Source organism: Hippocampus zosterae, chromosome 2 (genome assembly GCF_025434085.1).
Source record: "Hippocampus zosterae strain Florida chromosome 2, ASM2543408v3, whole genome shotgun sequence".
Lineage (NCBI taxonomy): Eukaryota > Metazoa > Chordata > Actinopteri > Syngnathiformes > Syngnathidae > Hippocampus > Hippocampus zosterae.
In genome coordinates this window covers 38,304,647-38,327,566 of record NC_067452.1, presented here as the reverse complement: position 1 = coordinate 38,327,566, position 22,920 = coordinate 38,304,647, and the positions used below count along the sequence as shown (strand labels likewise).

The 22,920-nt window shown below is 46.0% G+C and overlaps 2 protein-coding genes across 5 annotated transcripts; one reads left to right on the top strand and one right to left on the bottom strand.

The window, feature by feature from the left end:
• Positions 1 to 1,163: 1,163 nt before the first annotated feature.
• LOC127596591 (calcipressin-1-like) lies at positions 1,164 to 10,784 on the bottom strand. Of its 2 annotated transcripts, XM_052059321.1 has the most exons (5): positions 10,588 to 10,784; positions 10,173 to 10,330; positions 3,159 to 3,332; positions 2,889 to 3,048; positions 1,164 to 1,803 (listed from the first exon to the last, which is right to left on the bottom strand). In XM_052059321.1, exons 2-5 carry the CDS (start codon positions 10,296 to 10,298, stop codon positions 1,604 to 1,606), a joined length of 660 nt encoding a protein of 219 aa, XP_051915281.1. In that variant the 5' UTR covers positions 10,299 to 10,330; positions 10,588 to 10,784; the 3' UTR covers positions 1,164 to 1,603. The 2 variants fall into 2 exon arrangements, with proteins under 2 accessions (XP_051915281.1, XP_051915282.1); XM_052059322.1 differs by lacking the exons at positions 10,173 to 10,330; positions 10,588 to 10,784 and adding an exon at positions 5,232 to 5,729.
• A 1,133-nt stretch (positions 10,785 to 11,917) lies between these two features.
• On the top strand, positions 11,918 to 22,736 carry LOC127596510 (uncharacterized). Of its 3 annotated transcripts, none has more exons than XM_052059164.1 (7): positions 11,918 to 12,144; positions 12,383 to 15,368; positions 17,916 to 18,025; positions 18,699 to 18,824; positions 20,893 to 20,999; positions 22,233 to 22,414; positions 22,504 to 22,736. In XM_052059164.1, the coding sequence occupies exons 2-7, from the start codon at positions 12,429 to 12,431 to the stop codon at positions 22,663 to 22,665; spliced, it is 3,627 nt and encodes a 1,208-aa protein (XP_051915124.1). In that variant the 5' UTR covers positions 11,918 to 12,144; positions 12,383 to 12,428; the 3' UTR covers positions 22,666 to 22,736. The 3 variants fall into 3 exon arrangements, with proteins under 3 accessions (XP_051915124.1, XP_051915126.1, XP_051915125.1); XM_052059166.1 differs by having other exon boundaries at positions 12,276 to 15,368; XM_052059165.1 differs by lacking the exon at positions 11,918 to 12,144 and having other exon boundaries at positions 12,193 to 15,368.
• The last annotated feature ends 184 nt before the right edge of the window (positions 22,737 to 22,920 follow it).

The following is a 22,920-nucleotide window of genomic DNA, read 5'->3' as shown; positions in this document are numbered from 1 at the left end:
TATGAGTAGTGCCTTAAAAAAAATTACATTAAAAATATTTAACTTGAAGCCGAAGAAACGTGGCTCGACTGCTTGAATGCTTCAAATAATGGAAGCTCGTGAACAGAAAAGCTGTGATGTGGGAATAGCATAACGTAGCATTCCATGACATAACAACCTGAAGATCATTCCAATGTCACGAAATGTCAGCGCAAGGATCTAGTCGACCGGGAGACAGAATGCTCCCACTGCTCTGTCACACTGCTCTAGAGGGCATCATTGCACAGTATATCGGGATAGTTGTATGACGTCACATAGGGCACATGCGCAGAGAGGAGATTAAATAGATTTAAAAAACCCACACGGGTACTGTATGTTGTTAATTTATTTATGCCAGAGACACATAGTGACAGGCAGAACAATTAAATGATCTTCCATTATATGTCCAAATGGGGAAATAAACATGTGTCCACAAGTTGCATTTATACAACAGAGTAAATTGTGGCTACCTGGATGGACGACATCAGCTTCGTGTACAGGCTCAGATTTCACAAGTCAATTTGGGAGTAAATTGTTCCTTGGCACAAAAAAAGGCTAGGAAACACGGCTGCATAATACTCAAGTGATTTCTTTATTGGCTTTTAGGCTCAGCAACAGTGATTTCTAGATCAGAATACAATTCTTCGCACATCATATACAGTATGAAGCCAAACTCTGACAAAAAAGATGGCCCGGTTTTATAGATGTTTTTTTTTGTGGGGGGGCGCATGGCTAGATAAGGCCAAACCACCATGTTGCCACGTACCACAGATGAAAAAGGCCTTGCTGGGTCTCTGTCATACACGGGACAGTTCTGTAAATGAATGAATCACAGAACAAGTCTAACAATTTCTTGCTAGTTTACAAGAAAAAAAAAACTAACAGGACATCCCATTGCTCTTTTCACATAGAAACGACAATGGTGACAACACTGCGAATATTACATTCTCATTTCAGAGCGGTATTAGACTGTAAAGATGTACACGTTGACTATACATACGCCACACAAAACAGTTACAATATTAAAGATGTGATGTCAAACACCCACCATTTTAAAATTACCACCGCTGAAATCTGAAATTTAGTGGAGCGTAATATGGTCATATGTCGCTTTTGTATTTTATTGAAAAGCCTTTTTTTTCCCCCCGCACACTCAACACTTGATGTTTCCTTATAAGCATGATGCTGCATTTATGTTGCGTGGTCATCTTTTGTCAATGAAAAGCTCATCTCATGCACACGTTAGTAATAGCACATCTAACAAATCCATAAACCAAGTATCCCAATCATGACATGAAGCATGAACATGAACATAATGTTTACACACTTCAAAACCCGAGTTCTCCATCATCCCAAACCCTCGAATTGCGGAGAGCAGTTGTTATCGCACAGCTGAACGTCTCAAAAAAGAAGTCCCGATCTTTTCCCAAAAGACACAATTACAGCATCTGATTCTAAGTTGGTCTCCTCGCCAACGGGACAATGTCGCATCTCCAAGGTACCTTCCCAAATTCAGAGAGCAAACCTCAGAGAGCGCATCTTCTGCGCCGTATCGGTGACATCACAGGGGATGTTTTACCAGCCGTCACTCCAGTGCCGCCAACTGCTCAACGCCGTGCGTGTAATCGGGCCGGCGCGTCTGGACGATCTTGGGCCGCGCGGTCCGCGCCGCGTCGTCCGGCTCGCCGTCATCCCGAGCCGAGCTGTCGCCGAGCTCTTCTTGGCAAACGTGGACGACGACGCTAGGGGTGGTGGGCGTGGCTGTGTGGAGCTCATATTTGTCGCCTGGAGGTAAGTTTTGTAGCTAGTTAGTAAGAGAACTACAAAACGCTCGTATGTAGGAATTCATTGATGAAGGAGTGCAATCCTTAACTCATTCACTCCCAAAGATGTTTTCACACTTGGGCTAGAATTGGCTGGCACTGAATTAACGACCACCGGGGCTACTCAATGAACTGATGAGTACAATGGAAAAGGGATTTTAGAGTGACAACGGCAAGATTTTGTCAGAATTGTACAGTAAACTGCAGGGATGGGTCGGGGTCAATTACATTTGTAAATAGAATTTCATAAGACGAAACAAACGCTCTAAAGCAGGGGTGTCCAAACTTTTTGCCAAGGGGGCCAGATTTTATGTGGTAAAATGTCGGGGGGCCGACCTTGGCTGACATTCTTTACATTGAACAACCATATTGGTCAACAAATTTTAGTAAGCCAGTCTGTTTCACATTTCCATTTTTATTTTAATTTCAACAATCTTAAGAATTTCTTTTGGTTCATTTGAAACAGGTATATCACATGCAACTGCTTATTCACTTGACTTTTTCTTAAACGGAAGTCTCCTGAGTGCAAATTGATGGATTTGAAACATAAAATGTATCACCATGACTTTTCAAAACCTTTGACTCGAATAACGGGGAAATGAACAAGCAATACACGTATCCACAGCTGCAAGGACCATTTGAAATATGACATATCAGTCAATATAAACACGGAGTGATGTCTTGTTAACTCGTGAGTGATGCCCTCTAGTGTCTAAATGCTATTACTCATTTAGTGAATGCTATTACTCATTTAGCCACTAGAGGGAAGCAGTACTCTATGAAACATCACTCACCAGTCTACGAGACCTCAGTCAATGCAACACGTGTTCCATTGCGCCCAAACTGCGGGCCAGACGGCACTGATTTTATGACAGGGGCCGAGGGCCGGATGAAATTCGACCGCGGGCCGGATTTGGCCCCCGGGCCGGACTTTGGACATGCCTGCTCTAAAGTCATTTTCAAACCTAAATCTGTTGATAGTAGTGCCGTGGCGCACGTGAGCTAAATCGGTTGAATTAGATGAAGACGGAAAAGATTCAAATGTACCTGGTCCTAGTTTGGAAATGGCACACAGCAGGTCATAGTTGACGACGGGCATGGCGTCCTGAGACTGCTCCCAGCCCACCGGAGGTGAGGCGGGCGGTGAGATCAGGAACTGCTTCTCGGGCTTTGGAGGCTCAAGGCGAGGACTCCCGATGTGGACAGACTGCGGGGAAAAGACAGTGACCGTAAGTCCTGGCAACATTTTACGGGGGGTGGTGGAGGGAGAGACCCCCAAACAAAACTCAATCAAATCCTGTGACTCGCAGACGTCACCTGAGCAAAGTAGAGGCGCATCTCTTTGCCGTGAAAATCAGTTTTGTGCAGCCGCAGTCTCGCCTCCGCCGCAGCCAGCGCGTCGCTAAAATGAATCCTGACCCGACGGAAGGACTTGAAGTACTGGAACTGAGCTTCCGGGTCAAAAGCCTGGAATAGCGCCTCAAAGCTGGCCTGCATTCAGAAGGAAGGGAGAGAAATACAAGAGAAAGGTCAAAACCATCAACTCACAAATTGATTGGATCATCAAAAGACATGTGACGGTACCGCCAGCCTCGAGTATTCGTAAAAAGTCCCAGAGGACACCCAAGACAATCACACTTATGCCAAGTGTGGTGTCATTTATCTGATGTTCAGATCATCGTCCTGATGGTTGGAATCATTTTACAAGCAGCGCTCGCCAACCTTTTCTGCATCACAAACTGGTTTCATGAGAATTCACGTCACGTTTCGAAAAGGCCGGCTGAAGCAGGTTTGATGAATTATGAGCCGACTTGCAGCAAACTTGTACCTTAAATAAGACTGGCAATATCTCTTAAATACAGCTTTGTTTTTCTTGAAAGCCGCAGGTGTCAAAATCAAGGCCCCGGGGACCAGATCTGGTCCGCCGCCTCACTTTATGTGGCCCGCAGAAAAAAAATCCTGTGTGTGAACTTGCGTGATCCTTGCTAAAAATCTGTACCAAAATGCCAAATGACCATACGTAGTAAATAACGTTTAGATTTGGCAATACTTTTGTTACCGTTTACACTCACTTGAACAATAATTGAACAAGCTATTAGCGTTGACTCATTTCAAAACTAGTAACCCATTAGTTTGTGGTGCACAAGTAAGAATGCAATGAGACAATTCAACAACTGCTGTGTAGGCTCATCTTTTTCATTCATTCATCTTCCGTACCGCTTGATCCTCACTAGGGTCGCGGGGGGTGCTGGAGCCCATCCCAGCCGTCTCCGGGCAGTAGGCGGGGGACACCCTGAATCGGTTGCCAGCCAATCGCAGGGCACACATAGACGAACAACCATCCACGCTCACACTCACACCTAGGGACAATTCGGAGTGTTCAATCAGCCTGCCATGCATATTTTTGGAATGTGGGAGGAAACCGGAGCACCCGGAGAAAACCCACGCAGGCCCGGAGAGAACATGCAAACTCCACACAGGGAGGCCGGAGCTGGAATCGAACCCGGTACCTCTGCACTGTGAAGCCGATGTGCTAACCACTGGACTACCGGGCCGCCCTAGGCTCATCTTGTGTTCCATTATTTGGCCTGTTTTTTTTTTGGGGGGGGGAGCACTCAGGAAAACCTTTTTTCATACTCTGATGATCAAGAACCTTTTTTTGTTCAGTCTCTCTATGCAGCCCAACATCTGTCCGTGCCCACTCGATGGGCTACCCCCGCCTCCCGCCCCCCCCCCCCCTTTACAGTCACTGATGTAAAGCTTCTGGCCGCCATGAACGCTTTCCAGAATTCAAATGCAAGAGAAGCCTTCTCCTTGACTTTTATTATTATTTTATTTTTTTAATGATTCTGTTTGCCAGGTCTCCCCCCCACCAGCCCCCCACCTTCTTGTACGGTTTTCTTCACGTACGACAGGTTCCTCTCACATTCAAAAAAACACACACACACTGCACAAGGAGTGAACGTGAGAGTTAATGGTTGTCTATATTTACCCGGCGGAATACAAACTGTACAGCTCGATGGATGCATGCGTTACAAATCATCGTTTATGCAACTAAATAAGAGGATGAGGATAAATATTAGCGCCAGTCAACTTAAAACCATGGATTCATCATCTGCCCTTGACCCAGACAGACGCCGTCTACGCCTGCCCTAATTCCAGCACCCGCTTGGGACAACTGCACCGGAACACATCACAATAAAAAACTGCCCAGAACAAAAAACAAGGATATCCAAGTTTAAAAAATCGCATGAAGATGTTTAGTAGGGTTTTGGACGGAGGAGGTATCAACGTTCACAACGAAACCGGTATCAAAAAGAGGAAGAGAAAAATCCCCATTTTTCTGTCTGCCGCAGGGAAAAGCGGAGGAGCAGACACTTTGCTGCTTACCTGAGCATCGGGATGATTGAACACCTCCCGATTAGTCACGGAGGCCACCAGACAAAAGTGGTTACACTTGGTGGTCTTGATGTGCATGGCAGGCAACGAGGCGCGTCAAAATCTCCGCCGCTTAATTCTTGGATTTGGGGTTGCCGAGAGGCTATGGAAAGGCAGTTGGAAGGAGAGAAACGGGGAAGCGTCGCCTTCTTCGGGGTGACAGGTGAGCCAGAAGTAATCTCAAAAGCAGGAAAAGAGGAGGGGGGGGGGGGGGGGCTTTTGGATTTTATCCGAGGCTCTTTCTGCAAGCTTCCTCCGTCCTTACGCGGCACCACAGTGTCCAAGATCAACCTGCTTTCTTAATGATCCATCGGCTTTGTGGCGATCTGTAAATTGATGGAATTTTCCAGGCATTTAGGGGGGGGGGGGGGGGGGGAAGAAATGGCTTACTCAGTTTCGTCCTCAAGCTCTCTCTCTTTCTCTCTCTCTCTGCCCCTCTTTTTAACCAGACCCCCTTTTCAGCAACACATTGACGCACTGCCCACAGTTCCTGCCCACAAACTCTGCGATTCGCCGAGTTCCGACAGGCAGGGAAAGTGGGAGGAGTTTGTCTATTTTCTCTTGACAAACATCATTGAATGACGCCTAATCAGACGGAAAGGACAGCGTGTGTCGATTCGGAGGGGAAGTCTTGACGTCACCTGACATCTGACACATCAATCGCTCCGTTCAAATCTCATCATCTCAACACCCCCTTGGCACGTCAGATTTTACACGCACAGACCCGGGGAAGCATGTGCAAGACATAAAACTGAATGAGTTGGGGGTGCGGGGGGGGGCGGGATGGAGAAAACAAAGGGTGAGAAAGAGAGCGAACAGCTGAGAAAAAAAAAACAGATGGCAGCTGAACAGCGGCAGAAAAAAAATGGAGTGGAAAGTGTAACAGAGACATGACGGGTAGGAAGAATGCAAACTGGAGGGGCGAGGTATTGCTCATGGAAAGTATGCGGCGTGATAACTCGCTTTTATGAGGTATTAATAGCCGAGAGCGCGAAGAGGATATCGGGTGATGTTATACGGCTTTTCTACCGTCTTTGTTCCCGATTTGTTGCTTTACAGTTGTATATGTTAGTTGATGATTATATGTTGATGTATGGTGATATGTTAGTTAATGAGTTATGTAAACATAACTCTGCGTTTGTTCGTTTAGCTTAATTTCCATTTCAGCTTCACCCTGAATTTTTGCCGCTGCATTTATCACCGTGGTTTTTAAAAAATTAATTAGTATGCAGTTTTTTTACAATTTAAACATTGACTAGGTTACTACATTAGGATTTAAACATTGACTAGGTCAGGGGTGCCCATTAGGTAGATCCTGATCTACCGGTAGATCTAAGACAGGTCCCAAGTAGATCCGAGGAGTGTCCATCCATCCATCCATCCATCCATTTTCTGAACCGCTTAATCCTCACTAGGGTCGCGGGGGTGCTGGAGCCTATCCCAGCCGTCTTCGGGCAGTAGGCGGGGGACACCCTGAATCGGTTGCCAGCCAATCACAGGGCACACAGAGACGAACAACCATCCACGCTCACACTCACACTCACACCTAGGGACAATTTAGAGTGTTCAATCAGCCTGCCACGCATGTTTTTGGAATGTGGGAGGAAACCGGAGCACCCGGAGAAAACCCACGCAGGCCCGGGGGAGAACATGCAAACTCCACACAGGGAGGCCGGAGCTGGAATCGAACCCGGTACCTCTGCACTGTGAAGCCGACATGCTAACCACTGGATTACCGGGCCGCCCCCGAGGAGTGTCGAGAAGAAAAAAAACAAACAACCATTTGCGTGTCTTTGTACATGTTAGTAATATATTTTTTGTGTTAATATACACTGCACACTAATCAGTCTCATTTTCACAAAAAAAAAAAATTTAAAAAATAAAATAAAGCAGGTAAATCTTAAATTTGTGTGTGTGTGTGCGTGCGCGCGCCGGTTAGGGTAGATCCCGTGAGGTTAGTTGATCAAAAAGTAGATCTTCGATCCAAAATGTTTGGGCACCCCTGGATTAGGTACATTAGGGGTGGTGGATAGTCCGTCACTGAGGGTCTCCCGTTTCTCTGGCGGACCGACAACGAACGGAAATCGTTGAAGCGGTGACAGAATTAGCGCTGACGGAAGCGTTTTTCTCCCGCCGCCCAAACCGTCACGAATGAGAAAAACAAAGACGACCTTTGGCAAATCGAGTCTTGCGGCACACGTCGGCGCGGAAAGAATGAAAAGCCAAAACGTTGGTTATGCGGTGCAGTTTGAACTTTACCCCCGCCCAAAAAAAAAAAAAAAAAAAATCCGCCTTCTCTGGATAGCTCGGATAGCTCATTCGTGAACTTGCAATGAATGTTTCCTTCCTGGCACAATTCGCTTTCTTGTTGCTCGTCAAACTGCTGAGCAAACCCCCATATTCCTATACCACAACCAAAACAACACGCACAAGCGGAAAATGTTGTAACCTGACAAGTCAGCTGACCCCATGAATCCTTTCAGACATGGACGGTGTAAATAAGCACCAAGATCACAGAGAGAAGGGAACAAACAACCTTTTTTCCCCCACCCTTTGCGAAAAGGAATGACCATTCATTTGAATGTATTCGTCGATTTGACAACGTGAACGTCTCCCGAGAGGACGACGTACACTTCAGTTGTACGGTTTGCATGTCATCAACGTGACCGCCATTTTGATCCTTGCTTGCGCAACACATCGGCATACACACGTTTGTAAAATGCATTCATTCATTCATAGCAAACCATTTTTTTTTTCATTTGACGTGCGCAAAGGTATGAACAGACAATGGGTAAGAATCTCCTGTCATCCAAGACGTCTCAATCGATTGCGAACTCAGTAAGCATCCTGCCGGTTTCCACCGACTCAGACTTTCCAGTCCGACAATGACATCGCAAACATCAGCATTTTAAATCTGTGAACGGGAAAATATTGACAATTTGGAGAAAAAAAAAACGCAAGATCCTTCCCTTGAGTATGCTTGATAGAACAGTCGCCGTTTCCACTCGCTGTCTTGACGCGATGGACACTGGGTGTGTGAGAAAACACACACTTACTTTTCCAAGACCCTTTTTAAGACAATAACGAACAAAAAGTCATTCAAATCCAATTCAGTTTTCAAGCAGGTTATGGAAGCCACACTTTGTGTGACCGGACGACAGGGAAAAAGAAATCAATTTTGATGCGGGTTCGCAAATACAGGAGAAGCTTCATTCATTCATCTTCCGAGCCGCTTGATTCTCACGAGGGTCGCGGGGGGTGCTGGAGCCTATCCCAGCTGTCTCCGGGCAGTAGGCGGGGGGGACACCCTGAATCGGTTGCCAGCCAATCGCAGGGCACTCAGAGACGATCGACCATTAACGCTCACACTCACACCTAGGGACAATTGAGTGTTCAATCAGCCTGCCACGCATGTTTTTGGAATGTGGGAGGAAACCGGAGCACCCGGAGAAAACCCACGCAGGCCCTGGGGAGAACATGCAAACTCCACACAGGGAGGCCGGAGCTGGAATCGAACCCGGTACCTCTGCACTGTGAAGCAGACGTGCTAACCACTGGACTACCGGGCCGCCCTAGAGATCAGAACTCAAATTTGTCATTCTTGTTGGCGACGTGAAGAAGGCAACATTAGGCTATTTGAAAATAGAGTTTTTCTTTTTGCTTCAAAAACTGCAAATATACAAACAACGGCAACAACAAAAAGCTTGATGCCCGAGGATGTTTCTTTCCTGTGGCGCGCCGAACTAATCTAAAGTTGGATGTGAGCGCACGTTTGTCCCCACGCACACCACAACAAAGCGATGACACGAACCCATGAGGTGTGTCAGGAAAGGTGCACAACTGGTATCACAAAAGATCGATTTCAAACCCAAACGAGGAACTACTGCACATCTTTGTGATACCAGCCTCGTCTTCTTCCTTTCAGTGGGACGCGATCTCCCTTATTCAACATATATCCAGCGCGGCAGCTTGTTGATGTGCTTCACTTTGCCCTTCTGACATAATGTTGCTATTTCCTCCTATGCCGGTCCGACACGTGGTCATGGAATAACCTTGCAACAGAAATGCCACTTTAAAACTTTCCGTTCCAACGGCTGACATTTATTTTAATCGGGTTCCCAATCTAGAAAAATGAAGAAGAACACATTCTTTTTTTTGTGCCGGTTTCCTCAAATTGCTGGCGTCGGTGATGAAACCTTTTACCTCGAAAACCATCCTTTTTTAGGAGACCCCCAAAACAGCGTGTTTGTTCAACAATTAACACCGCATCATCCAAGAGAGCGAGCCATTTTCAACACTTTAGATTGGTCCATAATTTTTAATAACACCCACTAGGGTGGATTGACCAATGGATTAGATTTGTGGAGTAAAAAAAAAAAAAAACTAAGTTACAAAATTGTGATTTAAGATGTTTGAGCAGACGTCAGAGAAATAAATGTGTGTGTGTGTGTGTGTGTGTGTGTGTGTGTGTGTGTGTGTGTGTGTGTGTGTGTGTGTGTGTGTGTGTGTGTGCCTAAGGAATGGGCTAATGGGAGGCATCAACATTGTGCAGTTTGTAGTTTGCTGTTTGACAGTGTGAAATCCAGTTCATTGTCTGACACATTCAATATGGCGGCTCTTGTACAGTATCCCCAAAACGCGCCAATCCGCATCTATGTAAATGTGTCTCCAGTATACAATTCAATACAATCTATCTTCTATGGGCAAAACGCAACGCTCAATAACAAATCTGACTATGAATGCCACCTACTGGGCAACAAAAGTCACTGCTAGTTTGTTTAGGCTTGGAACTTGTTTTAAAGCGAATGCACTCGAACAAATGCATAGATGACAGCAATAAATAAAAACGGACTCGTTCAGGCATCGGCCAGTAAGAGGCATTTTTCTTCTTACCTTCAAACGTCCGTCGTTACATAAATCCTCCGGCACTTTGTACGCAACAAGGGCGTTTGGTAAAGCATTAACCTGAACATCCACCGCTGTTGCATCCTCTTCGCAAACATTCTCCGATTGCTGCATTGCCGGTGGTTTTATTTTGTCGAAAGTGCTTTCTGGAGACACAGACAAACAGAAAGAAAGCAGCTTAGCGTCGAACACACCCACTAGCCATTATACTTTCGGTGCAAGCACCTCATTTTGCGCTATTATGACAATTGGTTTTGTTTCCACAATCACAATTAGCTTAAATGGTTTCACGCCTTTCGGTACTTCCAAGCAAAGTGGTCCCGAACGAATATACAGCTATACTGTAACAGCGTTTTACGGTATTAAAAACCGCTACAAGACACAACTCGCAGGATAAACCAACCATGAAACGCAGAAGACGACGCTAAACGAGTAAAGTCCGTCCCATTCCGTGTATGTATCTTCTTTCACACACTCCAAACGTAAGCAGTACACCAGTGAGCAGAATGTGCCAATTATTCAGGCTATACGATCCTGTAGTTTGTTTGTTGAATGACTCGGTAGGATAGCGGAAGTGACGTCATTCTACAGAGCAGCTGATTTCCAGTCTCCACCTACGGATATGATATCACAGAGAAAGAGAGCGATCGAGAGATAGAGATTGAGATAAAGATAGAGATAGAGATATAGATAGAGATTTATCGCGTCCAACGCGTGCCTGGCGTTTCACCATATCGCCATACAATACATAAGTTGCCACTTTCAATTTCCAGAGAAAAATTACGTTCTGTGCATGAATATAGAATAAGTGGTGGGAAGTAACTAAGTACAATTACCATATAGATAGATAGATAGATAGATAGATAGATAGATAGATAGATAGATAGATAGATAGATAGATAGATAGATAGATAGATAGATAGATAGATAGATAGATAGATAGATAGATAGATAGATAGATAGATAGATAGATAGATAGATAGATAGATAGATTACATTGTATATACAATATATTGTACTTATATATGTACTTATATAAGTATAGATAGATGTGTGCGAGCTGTCTGTAAAATTCAGATGAGACTTCAAGAACATTTCATAAACATTCTTTAAAACAGTTGGTGACTTTTCACAGCACACTTAATGACCACTTGTCAAACTCTGGTGAAATTCACTCAGTTCTGCCTCTCGCCTTTAGGCTAAATTTTGTTAGATTAAGCCGGGTACCTTGTTACATTGGACTGTTTGTTTTTTTTTAATCACACCCTTGGAGACCGAGAGTAATTTCCTTCTCTTTCATGTTAGAGTATGGCTTTTGTGAGCGTAACACCTGTGGTGACTATTTTTCCAAAAAAAAGTGACTTGCAGAAGTTGTCAGAAGTTGTTCATCCCTCAACATTCAGACTTCAACCAGACAACCATTCACACCCCTACGTAATGGGAACTAAAACCACATTATTACATGAGTGAATCCCTCAACAGTGACATATTATCACATTTAATTTTGCAGAATGACCAACAAGTTTGGTGTTTTTTCAGCGGTCCTGTTTGGTGAGGTGCCCAAAATCAAATTATGCTGTCGTTTAAGCTCTGAGTCATGTGGGGATCAGGCTTGGTTTAATCCTCCAGAGAGAGAAAGAGCTAGCGGGTGCATTTGTGTGAGAGAGAGAGGGAGAGAGTGAGAGAGAGAGAGAGAGAGAGAGAGAGAGAGAGAGAGAGAGAGAGAGAGAGAGAGAGAGAGAGGTCTGTTTGTGTTTGTCCATGTCTAACTGTACTTAAGGTGCAGTCCACTTTTCAACAAGGAAAGACTTGACCACTGCTCCTGAATTTCAATGCCTAAATATTAGCGGAGGTCTCATTATTTGGAGTTTTTAAACACTGACTTGTCGTCCAAAAGGTATTTTGTATTGCACCTTGAAACTCTGGATTGACCAGAACCTTATCACACCTGGCTTGGAAGGTACCTTAAATCAAGCTTTTACTTAGCATTTGGAACTCTAATTTTAGTTTGATACATTTTTCATTTAATTTGAGCTACATCTTAGTTTTGCATTTTGTCATTTTAAATCTGGAAAATTGTATTCATTTTAGGATCACTCGGATGCTCAGTATTTCGATGAACTTGTAAACTGAAAATTGTTTTTTGTATTTTTGCAATCCGATTTTTTCCCCTCTGGAATTCTGAACACCTTCGACAGAACTACATTGCAAGAAGTCGGCCATTCAGCCCTTTGTACTTTTCCGATGGCTCAGTCAGACGTCTGGCCAAATCCGGACCTATCAAACTCCACTTTGGTCCACAGCCCCGTCACTTTTTCTTCAGATGCAACCAACCAAAGAGGAGAAAACGATGGTGACGGACAAGAAGAAAACGAAGAGGTCGAACTTGCTGAAGAGGTCGGGGAGGACATTTTGTTAATGGCCGAGGCAACAGATGCACGATCTGACAAAGAAAGCGCAGATCCAGGTGAACATGAAGAAATGGGAATTCTCTCAACGGCCCCGGTACCAAACGAAACGACAGGGGAAGAAGAGGAAGTGCGGGAGAGACGGGAGGAGTGTGGAGTGGCAGGAGAAGATGAACGGCCCGATTTAACGGCCGGACAGACGAAAAAAGCGAGCGGCTTCAAAGAGGAGGCAATGCCAACAGTGGCTTGGAATTTGTGCCGCATCTCAGCAGCAGCGATGCAACTTGAAGATGACAACAACGACGAGGAAGGTAATAAAACAGACCAAAACGCCCAGCATTCGAACAGCGTTGAAAGTACAGAGCTACCAGTGGAAGATGTAGAAGAAGCCCAGACAGCAATCGAGAGTTACGTCGAGACCGGTGACAGCATTCCGATTTTGCAAAGTGAAACGGAGCATGTCGATTGGGAGGAATCGGCAACCGGGGGGATTATCCAGGAACAAGAAGGCTCAAGTGACACAGAGACCGCTGACACCCAAAATGACTTTTCAACTGCTTTAGTTGAGGAAAGCAAACATCATGTGAGTGAAGATGAAAGACAAGAGGAAGAGATTGAGAAAGAGACTAAAATCCAGCATGAAGACCAGTTCATCAGAATCCAAAACCTGTGTCACATTCCAAGAATGGTTGAAGCCGAGAATGGGCGACACGAGGAAGAAAATAAGGAAAACGGAATATGGGAGGAACCCATCGGGAGCAAAGAGATCATCTGGCACGAGGAAAGGTCTGACCAAACAAACATAGAAGCAGAAGTTCCGGTTTATCTTTCAACAATGGACAAAGACGGAAATGGCAGTCACAAAAATGAAGAGCACGGAGAGCGAGAGGAACCGATTGGGATCGAGAGCCAATCACAAGGAGAGCAGCAAAGATCACGTGACATCAACACGGTGAGCGACGGTCTGGCGAGTCACCGCACAACACCGGATGATGACCAAGATGAAAATGCCGCAAGTGCAGACCAAAACGCTCATGAGATACAGGAAACGGGCGGCGATGTGACGCAGGAAGAACAACACCTGATAACACCGAGCCCGGAGGAAGCTGCTCACGGTATCCAAGCCGCGCTTACCACGACGCAGGATTCCCATGATGAAAATCCAGAGTCTACGAACGAGGCCGCTCGGAGCGATCAAGCCGCGGCTACAAATTCACAAGAGTCCCTCGAAGGCGCAGTGACGATAGATGAAGCCGCTCAGAGCACCGGTGTCTCGGCTTCAGTATCCCATGAGGACCGGCAAGGCGCGTCGACCACCGGTGAAGACGACGAACATGTCGAGGCTCCCCGCAGGGTTCCAGCCTCGGTTAATAATCCACAGAGGTCTGATGAAGGTTGGCAGACGGAAGCCGCCGGCACATCCACCCATTTAGAGGACCGCGTGAAAGATGTCGGCATTGAGTTAGCAATGGCGCTAGCAATGGCGCTCAAGGGTAACCATGATCCTTGCCAGGCTTCAGATACAAGTACTGTCATACCTCAGTGTTCTTCTGCTGAACCCGCCGCCGTCATTCCGACCGGCCAATTGATCGACATTGTGAAACACGGTGAAACTACCCCAAGCGACAAAACAAACAGCTCAACCAAACAGGACTTGGACAATACAATCTTACAGCGGGAGGTCGTGAATATGAAGACGCAGGAGTTGGTGACGGTCACAATGTCTACTTCAGACGAAGAAACGAAACCAAGTCTGGAAACTGAAGACCTACCAGATCAACCGGAGGAGGACGTTAGTGTTGACGGATTTGGGACATCGGAAATAAAGGAGCAAAAAGAAAATACTGCCTTCACGGAAGTAGATGGAGATGACCAAACCCCAGAGGAGAAAGAAGAGCTGGATGACAACGTTGCGTTTGACAATCGAGTTGAGGACATACATTTCATCGCCCGCCAAGATGCTACACAGCAGGATGTTGCATCAGAGGGAGAAGCAAAACTGCCAGCACAGGAGCTCATGTCAGAGGAATCCATAGTTGACGTATGCGAACATGCAGGAGATCGGACCCTCCGGCCTCTCGGCGAACAACGCAGCGAAAGTCACGATGGGTTCGATCCAGAAGAAACTGCAGAAACTGCGACCGTTTTAGATCATGAGAGTGAAGACACAGACGCGAGTCCTAACAGAGAACTTGAAGAGCTGGGGAAGGTTGAAACAAAAGAGGCCACGGACAGCAGGCCGGAAGCACGTGAAGATGAGAAACCCGTTACGGAAGAGTTCGAACTGGATCGAAATGGAAGCGTCAAAGAATTGAAACAAGCCACGGAGAACGGGATACTTTCTTCGGAGACGCAGTCGATAACGAAGGAAGTGTTGTCCACTCGGAAAAAGGATAACGCGTGGATTAAAATCAAGCAAGGAGAACCGGACGCATCCGCCGAAAAAAGCCCCCAGCGAGAGAACGCCGTAAAAGCAGACCTCAAAGAATCTTTAACCGACAACTTCAATTTCGTCGCGAGGGACGCTTGGATGAAGGAGCTCAAGTCAGTCATCAAAGACGAAGTTCTTTCCAAAAAGAAAGACGACCGGGTGAAGAAAAAGAAGGTGGTGCTGTTGGAGGACGGACAGCCGTTCGTTCCTATTCGGGACTGGCAGCCAGAGATGCCACAGGAAATGATTTCCCCAAAAATGGAGGGTAGTCTTTTGCCTCCCGCGCGGGACAACACAACGGCAACACCACATGACCAGGACGATGAGATCTCACTTTACGTCAAGGTAAAACGTCTTATTTATTCATGGATTTCTTATCGGGATGGCCTTAGAATGCACTCAGCAAAGTTCTACGTTCAAAGTTTAAACGTGATGCTTTGGCCACAACTCAACTCAACCCATCTGTATTTCCAGAGCGCTCTTAACACAGCCACCGCTGTATACAAAGTGCTGGACAATGGAGCAACAATAATTCATACAACAGACAATAAAACAAGAAATTCATAAGATAGTAGAAAGCACAAAAACAGGAAAACCTAAAAAACAAATACCATGCCGAGTCAAAAGCCAAATAATCAAAATGAGTGATAAAGATGGGCAGCTGGGGGCTTGCCGAACGTTCAGCGGGAGATCGGAAGAGGCAACGCAAAAGGCTCGATCCCCTCTGAGCCTCCACTTGGTCCTCGGTACCTCTAATAATGTCTGGTCCGCAGATCTGAGGCACCGGCCAGGGGGCTAGGGGCGGAGGAGCTCAGAGAGGTAAAGTGGGGCGAGGACAGTTAATGATTTGAAAACAAATAATAGGATCTTCAACAAAAAAAACTAAACTAAAATGTGTAGGATGCCAGAGTAGGAGTGATGTGCTCCCTCTTACGAGTACCAGTCAAGAGGCGAGCGGCAGCATTCTGGACCAACTGGAGACGCTTCATGGAGGATTGTCTGACTCCAAAGTCAAGTTTCTGTTTGTGCTCCCCGAAACATAATAAAAACATTTAACATGTTGGCAATTGCCCATCAAAACCAGCCATCCATTCGCAACACCGCTTGTCCTGAACAAAAAAACATTTTGAACCGGTTTGCAATGTGAACACAAACTGATCTGGATACTCTTACTTTCTAAATCCCAATCAAATGAAAACCTACCAGTGATTGTTTTGAACTTCAAAGTTCCTACTGTACTTTGCAGGGGGTGCTGGATCCTATCCCAGCTAATATTGGGCAATAGGCAGACAACACCCTGAATTGGTCGCCAGTCAGTCGCAGGGCACAAATAGGGACGGTCAACCATTCGCACGCATATCCTCACGGTCACTGCCTGAGAATGAATGAAACAGAAACTTTTGTCCGTTTTCAAGTTGTTAAAGTGAAAAAGTGCTTCTCTCGCACTTTACAATGGTGCAGAGAATTACAATTCGATATTGCTCTGACGGTGAGCCTCGACGGCTCGATCGGACAGCTGTTCTTGGGGTTTTAAAACGGTGGCATCTGCCAAAGTAGTGAAACGGTCTTCCAAGTGGGCCGTCAAACAATGGAGAGACGTTTTTGCCCGATCAGCTGTTTCAAGGGGAAGTCAACACATTATTTGTCCTTTATTACTTCCACAGCATTTCCAATCGGAAGGTTTAATACCTTGAAAAAATGTGCTAATACCATGTGTGAGAGCCGCTTGTCTCGCGTTGAGACAAAAACCGCCTTTGTCAAGGAAGCTGTTGGCTGATGGAATCAATTCAAACTCCGCTGATGGTTCGCACACCCAAGGTGATGTTTGAACCTGGTTCTTAAAATGTGATCAAATCAAAATCCTTGTGCTCTGTCGGTCTCAAACATTATCCATGCGAACCAAGTTGAGAGCAATTATTTGCAGAGCGGGAATGTTCTACTGCTGGCGTTAGGAGGCTAATCTCCGCATTCTCACTCTCTAAGCTGATTAGCTTGTCGTTTGGTGTTCAGAGAGTTGTGGGCACGGCAGTCCTGGAAGCAGCGCGCTTCAATTCCAACTGGGTCGGTTCCTCTCTCGCGACAAAAAGTCAAAAGTACCAAAGAAGTATTCACACGGTTTGGTGTGACAGAGACATGACTTTGACTCCAGTGAGTCCGTTATGCTTCCGCCATCGAGACCGCACACCTCACCTGCACTTTAAATGCAATACGGGAAGCCACTTGAACGGGCCAAGATTCAAGTCGGCTGTGTTCACTCCCACAGCGGCGCAAACACTCATTTCTAATCGCGCCCGTAGACGAAAATGCGAAAAGGAAGTAAATTGAACTTTGTGCTAGACTTGGAGGAAAGACGTTTGATCTGTGCTGTATTTTTTTTAAACTACAAACTCCCCCTTGAAACAATTCTAATATCGCCACGGAGGGGGAATATTTTGCTTCTGGGAACCGTTGTCATTTATGCCTCCTAGTCTGTTTCTCCATGTTGCTGCTGTCCCATTTTTGTTCCCGTCTTCCTTTAAATGTACTTCTCCATTGACATGACCATTTTTTTTAATAGTGCGTTGTCATCTGCAGATGGTGAAAAAAAGTAACAAGTCTATTTCGACAAGCTAAGCAAAAACGGTGGAAAGTACAGACATCCCGTTTTCGAATGTAGTGGTGTAAAAAGTCACGAGGAAAAGAAAAACTCAAGGAGTATGTGCAGTCAACAACTATTTTATTTTTTACTCTTTACTCCCTACCGCTGAATAACATGTTTAATAATATTTGTACCTCGCCTACCTTTACCATCTTTGTGAGGAATCATTTACAATCAATTATTTTTGTTGCTCATCTATACGGTCGGTGAACAGATTTCTTCATTCGTGTGTGTGTGTGTGTGTGTGTGTTTAGGCGGGCAGCGATGGGGAGAGCATCGGTAACTGCCCATTTTCTCAGCGACTTTTTATGATCCTCTGGCTCAAAGGCGTCATCTTCAATGTCACCACCGTTGACCTCAAGAGGTAATCGTTACTCTTAGTATTGCATGCATATATATATGTATTTTTTTCATTCATTCATTCATTCATTCATCTTCCGAAGAATGCAATGAGACAATTCAACAACTGCTGTGTAGGCTCATCTTTTTCATTCATTCATCTTCCGTACCGCTTGATCCTCACTAGGGTCGCGGGGGGTGCTGGAGCCTATCCCAGCTGTCTTCGGGCAGTCGGCGGGGGACACCCTGAATCGGTTGCCAGCCAATCGCAGGGCACACAGAAACGAACAACCATTCGCACTCACACTCACACCTAGGGACAATTTAGAGTGTTCAATCAGCCTGCCATTCAGGGTGTCCCCCACCGACTGCCCGAAGACAGCCGGGATAGGCTCCGGCACCCCGCTCGACCCTCGTGAGGATAAAGCAGATCAAAAAATTGATGGATGTCGTTATGACTTTGCAAACGTGTTAGCATTTGTTCGTGATAGACAATGTCATGTTCCAACGTACATACACATTTTATTTGATCACATTACCGCCATAAGAGCCATAATAGTAAATCAAAGAGCCCCTGCATTTATTTAACGTTCTGAGTATTTATTTATAATGTTTTCCAACCTTTTTTTTTTCCTTTATGTGCCAACTTCTGACCTGGTCTGGCACGTTGTCTTTATTTGCTTACATTGTCTTTTCAGAAAGCCTGCTGACTTACAAGACCTCGCTCCAGGCACCAACCCTCCATTTATGACCTTCAACGGAGAGGTCAAGATTGATGTCAACAAGATCGAGGAGTTCCTAGAGGAGAAACTGGCCCCGCCGCGGTACACAAACACAAGCGCACTACTCTGTAAATAAACCCAAGTGGCAAAAGTACTCGCGCTGTGTACTTAAAAGTGGAAGTAGAAATGCTCGTTTAGAAACGCCGCTTTGCTGTTTGAAATGTAACACAAAATGTTTTGTCTGAAAATCTCACAGGATTCCAGACCTTTGAAATGGTAATGTATACACCACTCACTAAATCTTAAGAGATACTGAGCTTTTAGGTGAAATCTCACAATGAACATAAAATGCACTAAAACCTTTACAGGTAAACTAAATTTGACCTTCTCTAAACTTTTGAACGCACGACTTTTCACAGTTTCAGAGTATATTTTAGCACAACTTTGCTAACAAGGAGCCGAACGGAAAAATTGGTATTTGGGGGATGCCGTCAAGCTGAAGAACGAGTCCTATTGGGTCTTTTTTGGCCTGTGGGACTCCAGAGACAGCAAAGGGGAAGCGGAATGTGGCTTTGTCCGTAGCTGTCGCAAAAAGACGCGCGTGCGAACGGTTTGGTGAGACCGTGGAGAACGCCAATCCTGATAGCTTCAAAGATATTCTGGTCTTACGCTCAGGAAGGAGAAGCAGTGCGCCACCAGCACAGTGGATTATAATGATAAGAATCGAGCGCTGCTGACCTTGACTTGGGATGTTGTGAAGCAGTGTTGACCAACCTTCAAAGACCTAAATTCCACTGATATCGTCGGAAGCAGAGTCTGGGGATGCTGAGGTGTTTAAAAAGCACCTCGGTTGCAGGGTCCCCTGATCCGCCCGGAGTTCCTCAAGGCTCTGAATGTTGACCCTTTTGGTTGTGTTCTGTAGTATCTCGTGGACATCGGGGACTGGGCCTCTAGATTGGCAGGTAGCAGCGCCCATTTTAAGATAAGATAAGATATCCTTTATTCGTCCCACACTGGGGATGGATGGATGGATGGATATTATTATGATTTTTATTTTTTATTCATCAGCCTGACAGCAGTCGGTAGGAACGAGCGTCGGTATCTCTCCTTCTTGCAGCGCGGGTGTAACAGTCTCTGGCTGAAGGAGCTACCAAGTGCTATCAGGGCGGGCTGGAGGGGGTGGGAGGGACTGGCCATCATAGCTTTTAGCTTAGTTAGCATCCTTCTGTTGCCCACCTCCTCCAGAGTGTCAAGGGAGCAACCCAGGACAGAACTGGCCTTCCTGACCAGTCGCTCCAGTCTCTTTCTGTCCCGGGCTGAGATGCTGCCTGACCAGCAGACAATGCCATAATGGATGGCCGAGGCCACCACCGAGTTATAGAACGTCTTAAGGAGTCACCCCTGAACCCCAAAAGACCTCAGTTTCCTGAGTAGGAAGAGTCGGCTCGGTCCTTTCGTAATCAGGGTGTCCGTGTTTGTAGACCAGTCCAGTTTGTCGTTCAGAAGAACACCAAGGTACTTGTAGGAGGTCACCCTCTCTATGTCCATACCCTGGATGTTCATCGGTGCTGGTGAGAACTTTTTCCTGCAGAAATCCACAACCAACTCCTTAGTTTTCCTAGGGTTGATCTGGAGGAGATTCTGCTGGCACCAGTCCACAAAGTCCTTTGTCAGTCCCCTGTACTCCCGATCGTCCCCTTCTGTAATGAGGCCAACAATCGCAGAGTCATTGGAGAACTTCTGAAGGTGGCAGTTTGGAGTGACGTGGCTGAAGTCCGAGGTGTAGAGGATGAACAGGAATGGAGCCAGAACAGTCCCCTGCGGCGCTCCAGTGCTGCAGAGAAGCCGGACCGTAGCTGGGGGATGAACTGCTCAGCCTCCCTTGCTAAGGTCTAGTGGGCCTCTGAGTGGCCGGCGAGAGGGAAATCCGGGCTTCCACGCTTAGGCTCCTGCCCCCGTGATCTGACCACGGATAAGAGGAAGAACGACCGATTGATGGATAACTGGCGTTTGGCTTGGTCCATGAATGGATCGATAACTTCAGTTAACCTGTCATGGTTTTTGTACACTACATGCTATGTTTTCATGGAAAACCTGAATTTGTCTGGATGACCCCAAACCTTAAAGTTGTCAGGCTTTATTCTGTGACAAGTTGTTTTGGTATCACCAGCTACCCAAGACTGTCACCGAAACATCCAGAGGCCAACACAGCCGGCATTGATGTCTTTGCCAAGTTCTCTGCTTATATCAAGAACCCAAGGAAAGAAACCAATGACGGTAGGATACAAAGAGGTTCTACCATTTGTCTTGTGAAGCTACAGAATACAAAATGTACTGTACCTGTTGTACTTTTTTTTTTAAATGAAGCTAAATCCCAAATCCAACGTGGTTTACATGCCTGCTAAACGCGGGCCTGTTTGGATTTGTGACCAACTGGTGTCCGAAATATCGGTACTTCACCGTGTCCCAGCCAAACCACTTATCCTCACTCTAGTCGCGTTTCTGCTGGAGTCGAACCCGGCTGACTTTGGGCTAGAGACAGGGTATATACAACCCGGACTGGTCACCAGCCAATCACAGGACTCAAATACACAAGCATTTACCCTCACTTTCACAACTGCAGAAAATTTGTGTCGTCAATTTACCGCCCCCCATCTTATACTTATTTCTGTGATGACGTTGATGGTCAGTAACGACATTCTCTGGTTTACTTCTCTGATGATTCCTCTGACGATGCAAAGAAGCGACATGGGCTGAATCTTTTGGGTGCCGGTGTCAAACTCAAGACCCAGGGGCCAGATGTGGCCCACCAAAGTTACTGTTGGCCCTTTTCCACCGCGTTTGTGCTAGTGCTACTTTCCAGGCCAGTGCCTAGGTTAGCATCAGTTCTTTCTTTTTTCCACCAGCGAAATTGGCTCGACCTCTTGAAACTGGTGCTTAAGATGACCCCAATGATTTGCTGGGCCAGACTCTGGCACCAACTATGTCAGGGGGCAGGGAGCGGGGTTATCATGACGATCGCAGATGGACGACCGAACGTGGATGTGCCAAGCTAGCGTGCGATCTCCGACTCGCAGCCAGCCTCATAATCATCTACAGTGATTAACTCATTCAGTACCAGAAATTCTGGACCAAGTCTGAAAAGACGTTTAAATACGTCTTTGGGAGTGAATGAGTTAAGAAAGATAAAAGTGTTTGCTGATGGTATGTCCCTGCCTGTCATAATCGATGCTATGCTAAGTTGCCTAGCAGATGTCAACAGCGCACTATTATCATGGCGCAGGTGCTCTTGGGTAAACGTCGACGTAAGTGGTGACGTTTGGCCGCTTTACGACGTAGCTCCTACTTGGCTCTTTGCCGGTGGAAAAACCAAACAGGTTATTTGTAAGAACTTGTTAAGGAGCAACTATAAGGACAGCACTGGCGCCGAATGAGGACAGAGGTTATTTGGGGGGGGGGGGGGGGGGTGAAAAATGAGTGAATCTTTTAATTCTCCGCCCGTGTCTTCAGCCTTAGAGAAAGCACTGCTGAAGTCTCTTCGGCATCTTGACGACTTCCTACGGACTCCCCTAGCAGCCGAGATTGACTGCGATGCCCCGGGAGACGTCCCAGAGTCCACCAGGAGTTTCCTGGACGGACCAGAGCTCACCCTGGCCGACTGCAACCTGCTTCCTAAATTACACATCCTGAAGGTCCGTCGCTTCTCGCCGCAATTTACCGAATGGCACATGGATCATCCGCAATGATTTTCTACTTGAAGGTTTTTCTTTCATCTTTCCAGGTGGTAGCCAAGAAATATCGTGGATTTGAGATCCCCGCAGAGATGTCGGGCATTTGGCGCTACTTGAACTGTGCCTATCAGAGAGAGGAATTCAACAACACCTGCCCAGCCGAGAGGGAAATCGAGTTTGCCTATGCCAATGTTGTTAAAAAAGTTAAATAAAAGCTACAGTTATCCAGTAATCGAGATCGGAGGTGGGTAAAGTATGGCTAGAGGGTATTGGGTGAGGGGGGGGGGACCCAGAAAAAAAAGCAACAAAAAAAAAAAAACAAGCACGGTTGTGTATTTCACAGTGTACGCCTACAATCAAGTTTTCAGGTTTGAAAGTTAGACCAAATAGCACACACAAAAAAAAAATGCCTGCGTCGTCCAATTGTTATCTCTTATTTGCATTGTTTTTGTTACACAACTATTTTA

Bases quoted from the DNA above. Each gene is read 5' to 3' on its own strand.
- LOC127596591 (XM_052059321.1), bottom strand. From the start codon at position 10,298: ATGCAGCAATCGGAGAATGTTTGCGAAGAGGATGCAACAGCGGTGGAT. The intron at 3,333-10,172 runs GTAAGAAGAAAA...TTCTGAATGCAG, and splicing joins GTAACGACGGACGTTTGAAG to GCCAGCTTTGAGGCGCTATT. The intron at 3,049-3,158 runs GTGACGTCTGCG...TTTTCCCCGCAG, and splicing joins TGCGCCTCTACTTTGCTCAG to TCTGTCCACATCGGGAGTCC.
- LOC127596510 (XM_052059164.1), top strand. From the start codon at position 12,429: ATGGCTCAGTCAGACGTCTGGCCAAATCCGGACCTATCAAACTCCACT. The intron at 18,825-20,892 runs GTACACAAACAC...TGGTATCACCAG, and splicing joins GAGAAACTGGCCCCGCCGCG to CTACCCAAGACTGTCACCGA. The intron at 21,000-22,232 runs GTAGGATACAAA...CCGTGTCTTCAG, and splicing joins AAGGAAAGAAACCAATGACG to CCTTAGAGAAAGCACTGCTG.